Source organism: Vulpes vulpes, chromosome 1 (assembly GCF_048418805.1).
Source record: "Vulpes vulpes isolate BD-2025 chromosome 1, VulVul3, whole genome shotgun sequence".
In the NCBI taxonomy this organism is placed as follows: Eukaryota; Metazoa; Chordata; class Mammalia; order Carnivora; family Canidae; genus Vulpes; species Vulpes vulpes.
Genome location: NC_132780.1, coordinates 17,516,480 through 17,531,198, shown reverse-complemented (window position 1 = coordinate 17,531,198; position 14,719 = coordinate 17,516,480). Strand labels below are relative to the sequence as shown.

Sequence of the window (14,719 nt, the reverse complement as noted above, 5' to 3'; positions counted from 1 at the left end):
TCAAACTACTCAATGCTGCCAGCAAATGCTCACAAAAAGTGCTGTGATTATTGATTTTGGGGGTACAAAGAAATTTTAGCAAGTATGTGAATTCATAATCAAATCTGTGACTAGGGGGTCCTGGCTGCCTCAGTTGGAAAAGCATGGTATTCTTGATCTGGGGGTTGTGAGTCTGAGCCCCACATTTGGTGTAGAGAATACTTAAATAAACTTTTAGGGGATCCCTGGGTGACTCAGCGGTTTGGTGCCTGCCTTTGGCCCAGGGCACGATCCTGGAGTCCCAGGTTTGAGTCCCACGTCAGGCTCCCGGCATGGAGCCTGCTTCTCCCTCTGCCTGTGTCCCTGCCTCTGTGTGTGTGTGTGTGTGTGTGTGTGTGTGTGTGTGTGTCTGTCTGTCATGAATAAATAAATAAAATCTTTAAAAAAAAAACTGCAAATAATGATGATTAACTGTATAGTTTACCCTTGAATAACGTGAGTCTGAACTGAATGGGTCCACCTGGATTTTTTTTTTTTTCAGTAAATACAGTACTATAAATGTATTTTCTCTTGTGATTTTTCTCAATAACCTTTCTTTTCTCTAGGTTAGTTTATTGTAAGGCTACGGTATATAAAACACATAAAATATGTGTCAGTCAACTGTTTTTAGCTAGGCTTCTGGTTGACAGTAGGCTATTAGTAGTTTTGGGGGAGTCAAAAGTTATATGTAGATTTTCAACTGCTCAGGGGGTTGGTGTCCCTAATCCCCAATTATTCAAGAATCAGCAGTGCTTTATTTTTTAAATTTTCTACTGGTTTATATACATCTGAATGGTCTTTTATTTTAAAGATTGTATTTTTTTTTTAAGATTTTATTTATTCATGAGAGACACACAGAGAGAGGCAGAGACACAGGCAGAGACACAGGCAGAGGGGAGAAGCAGACTCCATCCTTGGTCTCCAGGATTACGACCTAGACTGAAAGTGGCGCTAAACTGCTGAGCCACCGGGGCTGCCCTAAAGATTTTATTTTTAATAAATTTCCACACCCAATATGGGGCTGAAACTCACAACCCTGAGATTGAGTCATGTGTTCTAATGACTGAGCTAGCCAGGTGCCCCAGAATGGTCATTTTAATATTTCATTCTTTCTGGGGCTCCCAAATGGCTCAGTAGGTTAAGTATCTGCCTTCAGCTCAGGTCATGATCTTGAAGTCCTGGGGACTGAGATCCACATTGGGCTCCCCACTCAGAGGGAAGTCTGCTTCTCCCTCTGACTCCACCCTTCCCTCTGCTCATGCATGCAGGCTCTCTCTCTCTCTCAAATGAATAAATAAAAATTTAAAAAATATTTCATTCCTTCCATATATTCTTGGGTATCTTATCTCTCATTATGTTAAAAAATATTAATAATCCTGTGCTGATAATTACTCATGTACAGTCATTTCATGTCTGATTCTGTGTTCTTTCTGTTGATACATGTTTCCCTGTAACTATGTATGGTGATGAATGCTAACTAGACTTACTGTGGTAGTCATCTTACAAATATATTACAAATCATTATGTTGCACACTGAAATGAATGTATATCAGTCATACCTCAATAAAAATAAATGAAAGGTGGTAGGATTTAGTTGGGGAAAAAAGATAAAATCACCTTGAGGGTCAATAATTGCTGTGTTTTTATATTAGTACATAGTTATCTTTTATGTAGATATTAAAAGTGTCTTTAAACAAAACAAATAAAATTTTTAAAAATATATTTTTCAGAGATTTCTATTTCAGAGATACATTACCTATAGGATTTAATGGGCATACCTTTCAGAAATTTCTAATTTATTGGATTAGTTGATAATTAAGCATGCGATTGCAATAGACTGTTTAAATTGAAATATATTTGATGTATAACTATAAATTTAAGGTGTACAACATGTTGATTTGACACATAATATGGGAAGACAGATTTAATGGCATTTTACTTTCCATAATGAATAATGAAAACTATTACACAAAGTCATAGCCTTTGTAAGTTATGGTAAAAACAACCAGTACATACACTTAGAGGTCTGTTTCACATCAGTAATGATTCTCACAAACTGAAGAACAATGTGTTATAGGGATTAACATCATTTAAAGATGTATCTGTGAACTTTACCTGGGAAGGGTGGCAGCTACTAGGTTCTACTCAGAAGAATCTATACTCAGGTATGTTGTTGGAGAATTATAGCAACCTGTGACAATGGTTAAAGATTATTACCGTGTGTCATTCAGAATGTCACAGGCAATAGCCTTTCTTTTTTCAGTTGCTTTGGCTTCTAAAGAGTGTCAAGATACTGGACTTTAGATTATAGGCAATAGATTCTTAGTCTTTCTTCTGTTCCCAGATACAACTTATGTGCTCTCACCTTCAATAGATCTTTAATCTGTCAAGGTGAAAGTATGTCAATTCCTGAGACTTTTGTGGTCTTCCTAGATATCCCCCATAAGTCCAGTTATAAGTGTCCAAGTCTTTGTCATTTCCCATGAACAGGCTCTCCAGCTACCAAGCCAGAAATGATCCTTAATTTCAAGCAGGGAGAAGAGCCATGGAGCGTAGAAGATGAAATGCATTGTCAGTGCTTTTCAGGTAAGTGAGCAACTGAGAACAGAAAGATGTAAGATTTGAAAGTAACATAGTTGGCCATGAAGGGATGACCTCTTCCAGCTGTGTTTTAACAAGGCCCAAACTTTAAAGGTCATTACAGATACCTAAATCTTTACTGATGCTCTCATTTGCTTGGTGTTTCAAGGGTGATGCACCTCTTTTTCTCTCTTTGGATTGATTCAGGTCCAGTAAAAATGTTTTCTGTGCAGCTTCCAGACCTTCTTATCCTCTTCTGATTCCTCTCTGGCAATGTCCCTTCCTGTTTTCTCTACAACTCTTGTTTTCACCCCTTTAATCTGATCAAGTGATATAACAATTCTTCTAGTTATCATAGAAGCCTTTTTTTTTTTAAATTTATGATAGTCACACACAGAGAGAGAGAGAGAGGCAGAGTCATAGGCAGAGGGAGAAGCAGGCTCCATGCACCGGGAGCCCGATGTGGGATTCGATCCCGGGTCTCCAGGATCGCACCCTGGGCCGAAGGCAGGCACTCAACTGCTGAGCCACCCAGGCATCCCTCACTTCTTTACTTTTGCTTCTTTATTTTCTCCATGTGATAGCCAGATCTTTGGGTCTTATTTATTGTTTGTTTTTCAAAAGTAAGTAATAGAAGTCAATTTTTGTATCTTCTCACCCCCAAAATTCATGAACACAAAAACTTTAGAAACATCTGGATTTATAAAGACATCGGTCTCCAATAATTATCTGGGCACAAAAGATAAGCCATCATATGGAAAGAACAGTCTTCTGAGTTGGAAGATAGAGGGAAAGATCTAAAGTATAATTCAGGAAAAAGGCTATATACCATAGCAGGTCTTTGCCAATTTTCACAAGTACAGTCCACAATCCTAAAAATAGTATTCGTGTCACAATACTTGAGACCTTGTTAGTGTGATAACTGATACATAGGATGACATTCTTAAGGTGAAAATCAGGACATGTCCTCTCTCTCTTAAATGGCATCCTGTTACTATTAATAATATCCAGATTCCTTCCAGTATCCTTCTACATGTGAGCATTTACTGACTCCTGCCTAAATAAATGCTTACTTTTTTATGTAAAAGTATTTTTGAAGTATAACATACACACACAAAAATATACAGATATAAGGATACAGCTCAGTTAATTTTTACAGTCAGTATACTGTGTAACCAGTGCTACATCAAGAGTACCAGAGTACTGTGCAGAGTGCCATTGTGTGAACATAAAACAATTTGTCCCTTTAACATTCGAGCTGTTATAAGTAATACTCCTATATATCCTTACATAAATGTCCTTTATATTTTTCTCCTTTTGAAAATGTTTATTTCTGAATAGTTTAGACTTAGAAACCTCAAAATTATACACAAATTTTTTTACACATTCTTTAGATTTCCCTAGGTGGCAATATTTTACCACATTTGCTTTATCACATTCTTTCCATCTATTATTTCCATTCACACATATACACATGTACATAGTGTTTTTCTGAACTCTTTATTCCTAAATACTTAGGTGTGTATTTCATAGAAACAATTTTTCATATACCCAAAATAATTTTTAAAATAATCAAAATCAGAATATTGACATTGATACAGAGCTATTACCCAATCTACAGAGCTTACTCAAATTTTACTGATTGTCTCATTAGCATTTTTTATAGTAAATAGAAACAGATATTTTTCTAGACTTAGTATCTTGTTCATTCTGTAGCAGGTACACTGGCTTTCATTCGAATGACAAGGCTCACTAATTATTACTCAAATGCTTTAGGTAAGAAACCATGTGGATCCAATGAATGTGCAGTGAATGCTTATGAACCGCTCATGACCATGTGTCAGAGAACTCATGCAAGAAAGAAATCCCATGAATGCTGTGATTGTAGGACAGCCTTTCCCAGCAAGTTAAAGGTAACTATTCATCAACAGACTCACACAGGAGAGAGACCATTTGGATGCAATCAATGTCAAAAACCCTTCATTACAAAGTCAGCACTCATCTGTCATCAGAAAACTCATCATAGAGAAGGGAAGTCCTATGCATGCAGTAAATGTGGGAAAGCTTTTCCTTGGAAGTCAAAACTCACTTTACATCAGAGAATTCATTCGGGAGAGAGACCTTTCAGATGCAGAATATGTGATAAAGCCTTCATGGTTCAGACACATCTGACTGTACATCAGAGAACTCACACAGGAGAGAAACCATATGAATGCTCAGATTGTGAGAAAGCCTTCTCAAAAAAGGCCCAGCTCATAATCCATCAGCGAATTCATACAGGAGAGAGACCATATGGATGCAGTCAATGTCAAAAAGCATTCATTACAAAGTCAGCACTCATCTATCATCAGAAAACTCGTCATAGAGAAGGGAAGTCCTATGGATGCAGTAAATGTGGGAAAGCTTTTCCTTGGAAGTCAAAACTCACTTTACATCAGAGAATTCATTCGGGAGAGAGACCTTTCAGATGCAGAATATGTGATAAAGCCTTCATGATTCAGACACATCTCACTGTGCATCAGAGAACTCACACAGGAGAGAAACCATATGAATGCTTGGATTGTGAGAAAGCCTTCTCAAAAAAGGCCCAGCTCATGATTCATCAGCGAATTCATACAGGAGAGAGACCATACGGATGCAGTCAGTGTCAACAAGCCTTCATCCAGAAGTCAGATCTCACTAATCATAAGAAAACTCAGCATGCAGTAGGGAAATCTCATGGATGCAGTGAATGTGGGAAGATTTTGTCCTCTAAGTCCACTCTCATTATACATCAGAGAACCCATACAGGTGAGAAGCCCTTCAAATGCAGTGTGTGTGACAAAGCTTTCACATCAAAGGCACATCTTATTGTCCATCAAAGAATTCATACAGGAGAGAAGCCCTATGAATGTTTGGACTGTGAGAAAGCCTTCTCCACTAAGGCACATCTTATGATTCATCAGAGAATTCACACAGGAGAGAGACCATATGGATGCAACGAATGCCAACAGGCTTTCATCCAGAAGTCAGGTCTCACTAACCATTTGCAAAATTGTCACACAAGAGTGAAATCTCATGGATGCAGTGAATGTGGAAAGGTTTTGTCCTGTAAGTCAACTCTCATTATACACCAGAGAACCCATACAGGTGAGAAGCCCTTCAAATGTAGTATATGTGATAAAGCCTTCACAGCTAAATCCTATCTCACTGTCCATCAGAGAATTCATACAGGAGAGAAACCATATGAGTGCTGTGATTGTAAGAAAGCATTTGCTACTTTGTCAACTCTCATTGGTCACCGGAGAACTCACACAGGAGAAAGGCCCTATGGATGCAATGAATGTCAAAAAGCCTTCTTTCGGAAGTCAGCTCTTCTTAATCATCAGCAAACTCAGCATAGAGGAAAATTCTCTGTGCAATGACTATAGAAATGTGAGAAATAGTTTTTGGTTAGTCCTATATGTTCAGAGAACTCATATAGAATAGAAATGCCATGAATGCTGTGATTATACTAGACCTTTATGGAACTTCTATAGGAAATGAATGTTGTAAGCCTTTCATCTGAAGACTCTTCCCAGTATACCACAAGGGATCTTACCAAAAGAGAGAAACAGAGATGCAGTGATTGTCAAAAATTTCATTTGAATTTCAGAGGCTATGTATTTAAGAGGCAACACCTGTGGATGTAGTGAAAGAGGGAAAACATTCTTTTCAAATCACATTTTTATACATTAGGGTGTTCATTTGGGGGAGGGACCTTGCAGATGCAGTGAGTGCAGAAAGCCAAGAAAAATCACATCTTGTTGTACATAAAAATTTTAGGACTGTTGTGATGATGATAGCATTCTCTAGAAAGTAAAAACTCTTTTACCATCTTGTACAGGAGAAAGATCCTACAGATGCTATGAATATGGTATGGTCTTTCTAGTTAATGAATATCTTCCTTACATCAGCAAACTCATGTAGGAGGAAAACTCTATTCATGTATTAAAATGTAGTAAAAGCCTTCATCTGGATGTCAAAGCCACTAATTTTCTGCAAACTCATATAATAGATAAATCCTTTGGCCCCAAAACTCTTTGCATACCAAGAAAGAAATGTCATTAATTGCAGTGATTATCTAAAATGCTTTATTTACAAAAAAAATGCTTTGTTTACAATTCAGAGCTTTTTAAAATAATTTTGTGTTTTATTGAACAGATCTAAATTTCACATTTTCTGAAATGTAAAGCAAAACCAGGACTTTAAGAATGTAGAATAGTAAGGAGGGTGAAGTCATATTCACACATTTAGTGAGTAGTAAATTAGAAAGTACATAAAACTTTGAGTTGGAATCAGAGGAAAACTTGTTCAGGACTGAAGGAAGGTACTTGGTTTCTTATCACAAAAATCTCCCATTGACTGAAGGCTACATAAATAAAAAAAATGTCAGTTTATGAGGAAGAAAGACCCTCTGAATTGCACAAAAGCCCATTAGGCAGGAAAATTAGCCAGGATAGAAAAATGTGGGCTGTGGGGGCAGGGTTATGGAGGGAGGCCAAGGCTCAGATCCAGGACCTGTAGGTAGGAGCAGGCTGAGAAGTCTGGAAGTAGAAGTTAGTGCAGATCTTTCTAATTGCTCTCTAACTCATGTAGCAGAGAAATCCTATTCTCTGGGAACAATTTCCAGGTTCAGTTAAGTTATGAAATCCTTAAGGAATCATACTGTATATTATAGAAATACTGTGATTATGGTCACTAAAAATGCTTTCTATGGAAGATTGGATATCATTAAGCATCATAAGCTCTATACAGCAATAAGTGTGGCAAAAGCATCAATGATTAATTGTACTTTATTTTTGTATTTCTGGATTTGTTTCTTTACATCTGACCGTATCTTCAATTGTGATGCATGTTATATTTGATGGAATGTCATCATTTAGTTGTTACTACTTTTCTATGTTTGATGGCATTTTAGATTTGGGTAATTAGTTAAATTCAAAACTATGTATAGAATGAAATTATTTTGTAAGGGCTTAACATAAGTGTTTTAGAAAGGATTCCAGAGAATATTCTACTACAAATATTAAATACTTTCACTGCAAATATGATGCCATTTGAATATATGAAAAAATAAGAATAAGTTGAATAGTGATAAGGGTATGTAGGGGCTATATTGTGGACTACACTATATAACATTGACTTTATGTATTTGACTTTATTACTTTGTGGAATTACATGAAGGAATATAATTTTTAGGGTTTAATAAATTCTCAACATAGACATAGAATATTAGGTAATAAAATCTCACGTAAACAGGAATGTTCTATTTCCTTATAAATCAGAATGTCTTGTAATATATATTTTGACTCAATAAGAATTCTAAAGAATTAGACTGTGTAAGTTTGCTCTCCTTATTTTTACTGTCTTTTGTAATGTTTCTGCCAAGTGTGATGATCCATCACTCCTTGAAACCTCCTTATTTCTTAAATATGCAAAAGTGATAAAAGGTTTACATGAAGTACTAAAAAATAAGCAACATATGAGATGAAAGGGGGAGAAAAGACTTGAGTTTATGTGTGCAACCATGTATATTTATTGCAAGTGCTGTATAATGCAGGAACTTTGAATTTATTATGAAAACGTATCCTGGGAACTAGAAACATTTTCTCTGTTAGCATTTCCTAAAATGCCCAATATTTACCAATATAAAAAATAACATTTTAGGGTGCCTGGGTAGTCAGTCAGTTGAATGTCTGCTTTTGGCTCAGGTCATGATCCTGGGGCCCTGGGATTGAGCCCGACATTTGGCTCTCTACTCAGTGGGGGAGTCTACTTTTCCCTCTACCTCTCTCTTCCTTTGCCTCTCTCTCTCATGTGCTTGCTCTCTCAAATAAATAAAATCTTTTTTTAAAAAATAACATTTCAGAAATTGGAATTCTTGAACATAGCTTGAATGGAAAGTGGTTCAGTTGCCTTGGAAAACAATTTGGCAGTTCCTCTAAAAACTTAAACATAGGATTATCATTGACCCTGGAATTCCACTCCCAGCTATATTTTCAACAAAATTAAAAGCAGGTACTTCAGTACTTGTACATGAAATGTTCACAGCAGCACTGTTCACAATAACCAAAAGGTGAAAATAATCCAAGTGTCTGTCAGTGAATGAATGTATAAACAAAATGCGGTGTGTGTGTGTGTGTACAAGTGAAGTGTCGTTAAATGTTATAAGCCTCAAAAAATGATAAGTGAAAGAAGCCAGACACAAAAGATCACATTTCGTATTCCTGTTTATATGAAATGTGCAGAATAGGTAAATCTTTAGAGATAGAAGGCAAATTGGTGGCTACCAGGGCCTGAGAAGAGGACACAGAGACTGAGTAATGGTTATGGTTTGTTGTTTTCTTAGAATGATGAAAATATTTTGAAACTTGGTGGAGGTGATAATTGCATAATATTGTGAATGTAATAAATGTCACTGGATTGTATACTTTGAAATGCTAATTTTATGTGAATTTTTACATCAATAAAAATATATTCAAAAAAGTATCATTGCAAGAACTCTGGCATTCAAAATACAGATAAAAATCAACAGTTATTTATGAAAAAGATAACTGCTTAGCAAGACAGATGTAAATACATCTTCAACTTAATAGATACTAGCTACCAAAGCCGGGCAGTGAATATTACAAATAATGATAAAATTTTAGAGATGTTCCCTAGTTGTCCAGCAGTGAGGTCTGCTGCAACTTCTCTCCTGAACACTCCTGGAGATCTTAACTAGCACAGTATGACAATAATAAAAATGAAAGGACTTAAAATTGAGAACCAAGGAAAAACGTGTCATTATTTGCAGATGATATAATTGCCTATGTGGAATGACAGGAAGATCCACAGACAACCATGTAGAATAGTAAGAGAATCATCTCTGGATACTTGATCAATATGCAGTTTCAGTTGAGTGCTAAGCAATAATCAGAACATTTTTGAAAAGTATTCACAATAAAAATTATAGAATTTGAAAGGTTTGTACCACTTTATTAAAAAATCTTAAAGATAACCAAAATAAAGGAAGAAGTAGATTGGTTATTAAATGTGAGGGCTTAATGTCACAAAGATAACCTTTACCTCAAATAAGTCTTTTAAGTTCTGAGATGCAAATACTGTTGAACATACAAGAACTGATGGATGGGGCACCTGGGTGGCTCAGTGGTTGAGCATCTGCCTTTGGCTTAGGGCGTGATACTGGAGTCCTGGGATCGAGTGCTGCATCAGGGAGCCTGCTGCTTCCTCTGTCTATGTCTCTGTCTTTCATGAATAAATAAATAAAATCTTTAAAAAACTGATGGAGTATAATTCCTATGAACTTCTCAAAGAAGTTCCTGAAATGTGAATTTTACCCACAAGAGATGAACAGGTAAACAAGAACTGAGATTAAGCATTGAATTCCTCTAAGCAGAGCTATAAGAGCTTTGGCAGATTGTGGGAATTTTAGTCTCAGAGCCTAAAATGCTAAAACAATGATCACATAGAAATTGTAAAACAAAAATTTGGGAGAGAATTGGGGAAAGAAGATAAAAATTTGTGTAAGAATCTTGATCTCATCATTTTAGTTTAGGGGAGGGAGGGAAATATCTAAACTGACTTATCAATGGAAGAGCAAGTACACGTAAAGTATAAAAAGAAACATCAAGAAAAATCTGCAGTTAGGGGGGATCCCTGGGTGGCTCAGCGGTTTACCGCCTGTTGGCCCACGGCACGATCCTGGAGTCCCGGGATCGAGTCCTGTGTCGGGCTCCCTGCCTGGAGCCTGCTTCTCCCTCTGCCTGTGTCTCTGCCTCTCTCTCTCTGTCTATGTCTATCATGAATAAATAAATCTTTAAACAAAAAAAAGAAAAGTCTGCAGTTAATCCTGGGCAATGGAAGGAAAGAAAGGAAGTGGGACCGTGTGAATGGCATTATTACTCATAGCAGGGATTCAAGGATTAGGGTGGAAGCACCTTCAGAAATGCCAAGTGGAGGGCTGCCTGGGTGTCTTAGTCAGTTGGGTGTCTGCCTTCGGCTCAGGTCATGGTGCTGGGGTCCTGGGACCAAGCCCCATGTCCGGCATCCTACTCAGCATGATGTTTGCTCCTCCCTCTTCCTCTGCCCCTCCCCACTTCTCACTCACTCTCAAATGAATACATTTTAAAATCTTAAAAAAAAAAAAAAAAAGGCAAGTGGAGTCACTTGTTTACTGTGCTACCTTGGCCCCTGGACAGTTCAAGAAGACAAATTTGGAAATGGCCTGAGAGGGGTGTGGGACAGGCAGCAAGGGCCAGGGCTCCTGCAAGAAGGTGAGGATAGCATTTGTCTGGATGACTCAGACATCAACAAAGATCACACCCTTAACAATGAAACATCAAAACTTAGTGTCTACTGTGAATGTGACACATCTCAACACCATGACCCTTGAGTGGGAGCGGGACTTGGAGATTAAGATTCACTTTGCAGACCCCAGTAGGACCTTTCTCAGCACAGATCTGAGAATGCCCTGTGTGTCCTGTCCTCCCTTAGACACAGGGTTCACTGGGTCAACTCAGCAAAGTTTCCTACAGCTGCACCTGTTAGTTTGTGTCTTAGTAACCCCCAGGAACTGCTGATGCTGACTTGTCTTGGGACTACAGCACCACGGTCATTAATTGGGACATTAACAGCACCACAGTCCCTTTGCAGAAGGTGTCAACACCTTGTGGGTGACAGGGTAATTGCAGCCCATCGAGGGAGGTGAACTCAGAGAATCTTATGACATGTAACTGCTTTGGTTCTACTTAACATATATTTTGGTGGCCACAGACTTGCTGCCAGTTTCACTAGCAGTCCTGGTGAGTGTTTCATTATGACTCAGATAAAGTTTGTTGGGGGGGGAGTGTTCAAAGGGAGAGGGCAGATGCAGAACTGGACAGAACAGAGGTTTCCCCTTGGGGGTCTCAGTGCAGCTTTACCTCAGCTCTGGACTCCTTTCTGGGCTGATAGAGTAATTGGGGAGCATAACAGTGGAGACCCCACAGCAGGCAGTGGATGGTCATGGGTATGAAGCTGGATGGGGGCTGGCCATTGCTGAAGCCAAAGCCAGCCAGAGAGGAGAAGATTGTAGTCCTCCCTTTTGCCCCATAAGAGTGCAGACGAGGTGTTTCATTGGCTCAGACCACTGAGAACTGGACTTCGAGCAGTTGATAAGTTTGATGTCAAGATTTCAGGGTAAACGTTCAGACTCTAGTCGTGGCCCCTGTTCTCTACACATACATACACACAGAGACTCATGCTACTCCACGATGGTCCTCACAGACAGATTTCAGGATTTGGAATGGAGCTGGAGAAATGGATGGGTGTGGGTCCTGCTGGGATTTGTGATAGTATATGCTTTTCTTCACCACTGAAAGGCACCATTTATTTTTTTATTTCATTAAAAAATTTATTCATGAGAGACACAGAGAGAGAGAGAGGCAGAGACATAGGCAGAGGGAGAAGCAGGCATAGGGAGCCTGATGTGGGACTCAATCCCAGGACCTCAGGATCACGACCTTAGCCAAAGGCAGACACTCAAACTGAGCCACCCTGATGCCCCCAAAAGGCACCGTTTAGAAGCAATACTGAGTAAGAGTCCAGCCTTTGGGGCCAGAACAGATATTTTTAAATTCCTGACTCTGCCTCCTACAAACTGAGGGATTGGGAGCCCCTGACAGTGTGTCTCAGCTTCTTAACCTGTGAGCCAGAGGTAGGAACACTGTCACTCCTCACACTAAGTAGGGTGACTGAATGTTAAAGAGTGTGGCATTGCCTGCACACAGGAAATCTCTAGCAAGTAGTAGTCATTGCTCCCTCTACTTGATTCTAGAGCCAGTACTTGGCAGCAAGATAGACACACAACTGGCAGGTTGTCATCAAATTCATCCCATCTCAGTATGACTCCATACTGACTTCCTAATTTCATCTTGTGTTGTTGTTTTGGAGGTTTGGGGGATGGATCTGAATGATGGGTGTGTGTGTGTGTGTGTGTGTGTGTGTGTGTGTGTGTGTAGCACAGAGATAGTCTGAATCTAGACATGGGTATCTAGACACCTGCTTTTACAATGTTCCAGTAAATTAATCCTCTCCCAAATATTTACAAATAATGAAACAGTATGTATCTCAGGTCATCAAACCTTGCTCACCAATTACTGGGATTGAGGGACCTTGGCAAAGTTAAATTCTGTCTCATTTTCTATCCATGTAAAATAGGATAAGAATATTCTTTGACACTGAACATTCAGTGTAAATTTACCTGAGGGCCCTAAAGCTGGACATACAGAAGGTCATCACAAAACTACCTGTTGGTATTTTCTCTGAATGGACTGTGAGCCACTTGTTGGCAAGTGGATTAGAAATATAGAAATTGGTAGCTCTTCTAATATCACTTTTCCTTGATTTGTATTTCTATCTTCCTATGCGCTTTTCCTCTCATATCTCACTATGTTCCCCTTGATGTGAATAGGTTCTTCCTTTTTTAAAAAAAGATTTTATTTATTCATGAGAGACAGAGAGAGAGAGAGAGAGAGAGAGAGAGGCAGAGGGAGAAGCAGGCTCCATGCAGGGAACCCAACATGGGACTTGATCCTGGGTCCCCGGGATCACGCCCTGAGCCAAAGGCGGTACCAAACTGCTGAGCCACCCAGGCTGCCCTAGGTTCTTCCAATTTCATTCTTCCTCATCGGTCATCTCTAAATCAGACCCAAGGATTATTTCCAGAACTCTTGAAGCCAGGAGCTTTCTCAAACTTCACCTGCTCCAACTCGCAACTCTGACTGTGCCTAAGTCACGAGCAATGAACTTGTCCCTCACAGTTCCATTTATTTTAATTTTCATATTTATATTTGACTGATGTTGCCTTTAGGGCACATATATTAATTGAATTTTTCCCTTTCACTCCTACTTGCATTTAAAATTTTTTTTTTTCATAAAGAAACCCCACAGGGACGCCTGGGTGGCCCAGCGGTTGGGCATCTGCCTTCAGCTCAGGGCGTTTCCGGGTCCAGGGATCAAGTCCCACATTGGGCTCCCTTCACGGAGCCTGCTTCTCCCTCTGCCTGTTATCTTTGCCTCTCTCTGTGTCTCTCATGAATAAGTAAAATCTTTAGGAAAAAAAAAAAAAGAAATAAATCCCACAAAGCACAAGCACCTGGGAGAAAAAGTAAACCTAGTGGCACATTTTGGGTTCTGTTGCAGGAACTTTTCGTTCGTGGCAAAACAAAGTGGATGACAGGATCCTAGGACATGGATTGAAGGGGTCAATTCCCACAACTGCCACTAACTAGTTTTGTAACTTTAAGCAAGACATTTGTACTCTCTGGGTTTCATTGTTGTTATCTGCCAAATGAGAATAATAATAATTTAGTTAATTGGGTTATTGGAGGTTGAATGAAATCACTTCATTTAAAACCCTGAGAGCACTGGCTGGTACAGTGTCAATACCCAGTGATTTTTTACTTATTCCTTATCATCCTTACTTTCCTGGTCTCACAAAGCATAGGTTATATCGCACATTTCATTTTGATCCTGGAGCAGGGCTGGGAGTTGGTGGGATGTGATATATCAGAAGCATGTGTCAACTTTCCAGAAGGAAACACTAATTCACCCAGATCCAATCTGACTCATGACTTGGCTGTGTTACTCTGTCTCATATTCTGGAGTCTCTGATCCCAGTAGTGTTCTCACTACTGGATGAGAGGAGGGCCGTGGTGTTGACTGAGGCTAGTGTGAGAGGGTTTTACAAGAGCTCAGCCATACTGTCTGTGATCCTCACAGCTCTTTATGGAGCCTGTGTTGTTACTCTACAGAAGTCTCCCTAGGACAGATGAGCCAGTGGGTCCTGTGACAGTTAGGGCTGGAAGAGAAATGTGAGAAGGAAGACACAATTAGATCACAAAATAAGGAGATACAGCTGATAGTCAAACAGATTTGCAGATAGATTTGACTAGTCCTAGACTCTAACCCAAATCTCTGAGCTCTATTCTTTAGGGTTCGATGCTTTCTTTACTGTGTGGGACACTCTTTCCCCTTAGTATGTGGAGTCTCTCATGATATTCAAACAATACTGTCATTATATACATCTTAGTCATGTAGTGGCTTTCAGCTTCATGTA

General features: G+C 39.0%; 1 protein-coding gene across 1 annotated transcript; it reads left to right on the top strand.

The window, feature by feature from the left end:
- Positions 1–2,611: 2,611 nt before the first annotated feature.
- On the top strand, positions 2,612–8,480 carry LOC112931420 (uncharacterized). The gene has a single exon (XM_026014119.2). It carries the CDS (start codon positions 4,338–4,340, stop codon positions 6,000–6,002), a length of 1,665 nt encoding a protein of 554 aa, XP_025869904.1. The 5' UTR covers positions 2,612–4,337; the 3' UTR covers positions 6,003–8,480.
- The last annotated feature ends 6,239 nt before the right edge of the window (positions 8,481–14,719 follow it).

Excerpts from the sequence above, each read along its gene's own strand:
- LOC112931420 (XM_026014119.2), top strand. The coding sequence starts at position 4,338 with ATGACAAGGCTCACTAATTATTACTCAAATGCTTTAGGTAAGAAACCA.